Source organism: Eimeria acervulina, genomic scaffold (genome assembly GCF_000499425.1).
Source record: "Eimeria acervulina Houghton genomic scaffold, Eah_scaff1572, whole genome shotgun sequence".
In the NCBI taxonomy this organism is placed as follows: domain Eukaryota; phylum Apicomplexa; class Conoidasida; order Eucoccidiorida; family Eimeriidae; genus Eimeria; species Eimeria acervulina.
In genome coordinates this window covers 5,001-6,400 of record NW_013549096.1, presented here as the reverse complement: position 1 = coordinate 6,400, position 1,400 = coordinate 5,001, and the positions used below count along the sequence as shown (strand labels likewise).

General features: G+C 54.4%; 1 protein-coding gene across 1 annotated transcript in view; it reads right to left on the bottom strand.

Moving 5' to 3' along the window:
• Positions 1-374: 374 nt before the first annotated feature.
• Positions 375-1,400, bottom strand: part of EAH_00061210 (hypothetical protein, conserved) — a gene marked incomplete at both ends in the record, with an annotated part of 4,614 nt that continues 3,588 nt past the window's right edge. Inside the window, 2 exons of the mRNA XM_013393373.1 lie at positions 375-460; positions 1,199-1,400. The exon at positions 1,199-1,400 is cut by the window's right edge and continues 3,221 nt beyond it. Coding sequence (XP_013248827.1) covers positions 375-460; positions 1,199-1,400 — 288 coding nt within the window. The remainder of the gene's footprint in view (positions 461-1,198) is intronic.

Genomic DNA, 1,400 nt, shown 5'->3' with positions numbered 1-1,400 from the left:
AAACCGTAAACCCTACGAGCTAGCTAGGCCCTAAACCCTAAACCCTAGACCTGAAACCTTAGACGTAAAACCCTAAACTATAGGCCCTAAACCCTAAACCCTAAACCCTAGAGGTGGGGACAAGAGATGTAAAGAACTGACGAAAGGTAAGGGAAGCTCAGCGATGTACGACGAGACAAGAAGCGTCTCTCTCAGCAAAGAGCTGCAGCAACAGCAGCAAAAGAAGAGACAGAAACAACCGCTGACAGCTGCTGGATGCGGCAGCAAACCCTTCCTTGCAGCAGCAGCAGCAAGGCAGCAGCAACAGCAGCAGCAGCAGCACCACCAGAACACCAGCAGCAACCTCAACAGCAACATCAGCAGCAGCAGCACCATCACTGCAGCAGCAGCAGCAACAGCAGCACGGCATTAGCATCAACTTCATCATCATCATCCTCAGCAGCAGCAGCAGCAGAGCTGCCTATACACCCGAGACCCCACACTGACATGCGTCTAACACCTTTTGTTCGTAGCAGCCCCCTTAAGACGACAACAAAAGAAAAACGAAGGGGCCCGGCTAACTCATGAATCCAAATGTCTCCAACAAAGCGCTGCTGCACCAGTGTCTCTGATGCACAAACAAACACACCTGCTGCTGCTGCTGCTGCTGCTGGTGCTGCTGCTGGTGCTGCTGGTGCTGCTGGTGCTGCTGCTGCTAGTTGTGGTGGTGGTGGTGGTGCTGCTGCTGTCGTTGTTGCTTCGGTAGTGTGGGGGATGCATGTGTTCGTGCTGCAGCTTCTCCTGGTGCTGTTCCTGCTGCTGATGCTGCTGCTAGTGGTGTTTGGTGCTGCAGATGCTGTTGCTGCTGCTGTTGCTGTTGTTGCTTAGGCTGCTGTTGCTGTCAGTGTTCGTGCAGCTGCTGCAGCTGCTGCTGCTGCACTTGTAACTAATGCGGCTCTAAAACCAGCAGCACAAACCCAAACCTGCGCCACCAGCAGCCGCTCAGAAGCAGCAGCAGAGCAGCAGCAGCAGCAGCAACAACAACAGCAGCAGCACAACAGTAGCAGCAGCAGTAGAGACAACAGCAAAAACGCCGGCAGCAACAGCAGCAACAGCAACACAGCACCACCCACACCACCGGTACCACCACCATCACCAGCAGCAACAGCAGCAGCAGCAGCAGCAGCAGCAGCAGCAGCAGCAGCAGCAGGCTTCTCACTGAGCATTTGTATAGCAGGTGCAAGGAGGTCAGAGCCTCTCGCATCGATTAATTTTATTTGAACTTCATCAAAGACATCTGGACTGCAGAAATTATTAAAAAAGTTGCGACGCCCTCGCTGCTGCAGCGGCAGCAACAGAGGCCGCTGCTGCTGCTGCTGCTGTTGCTGCTGCTGCTGCTGCTGCTGCTGCTGCTGCTGTTG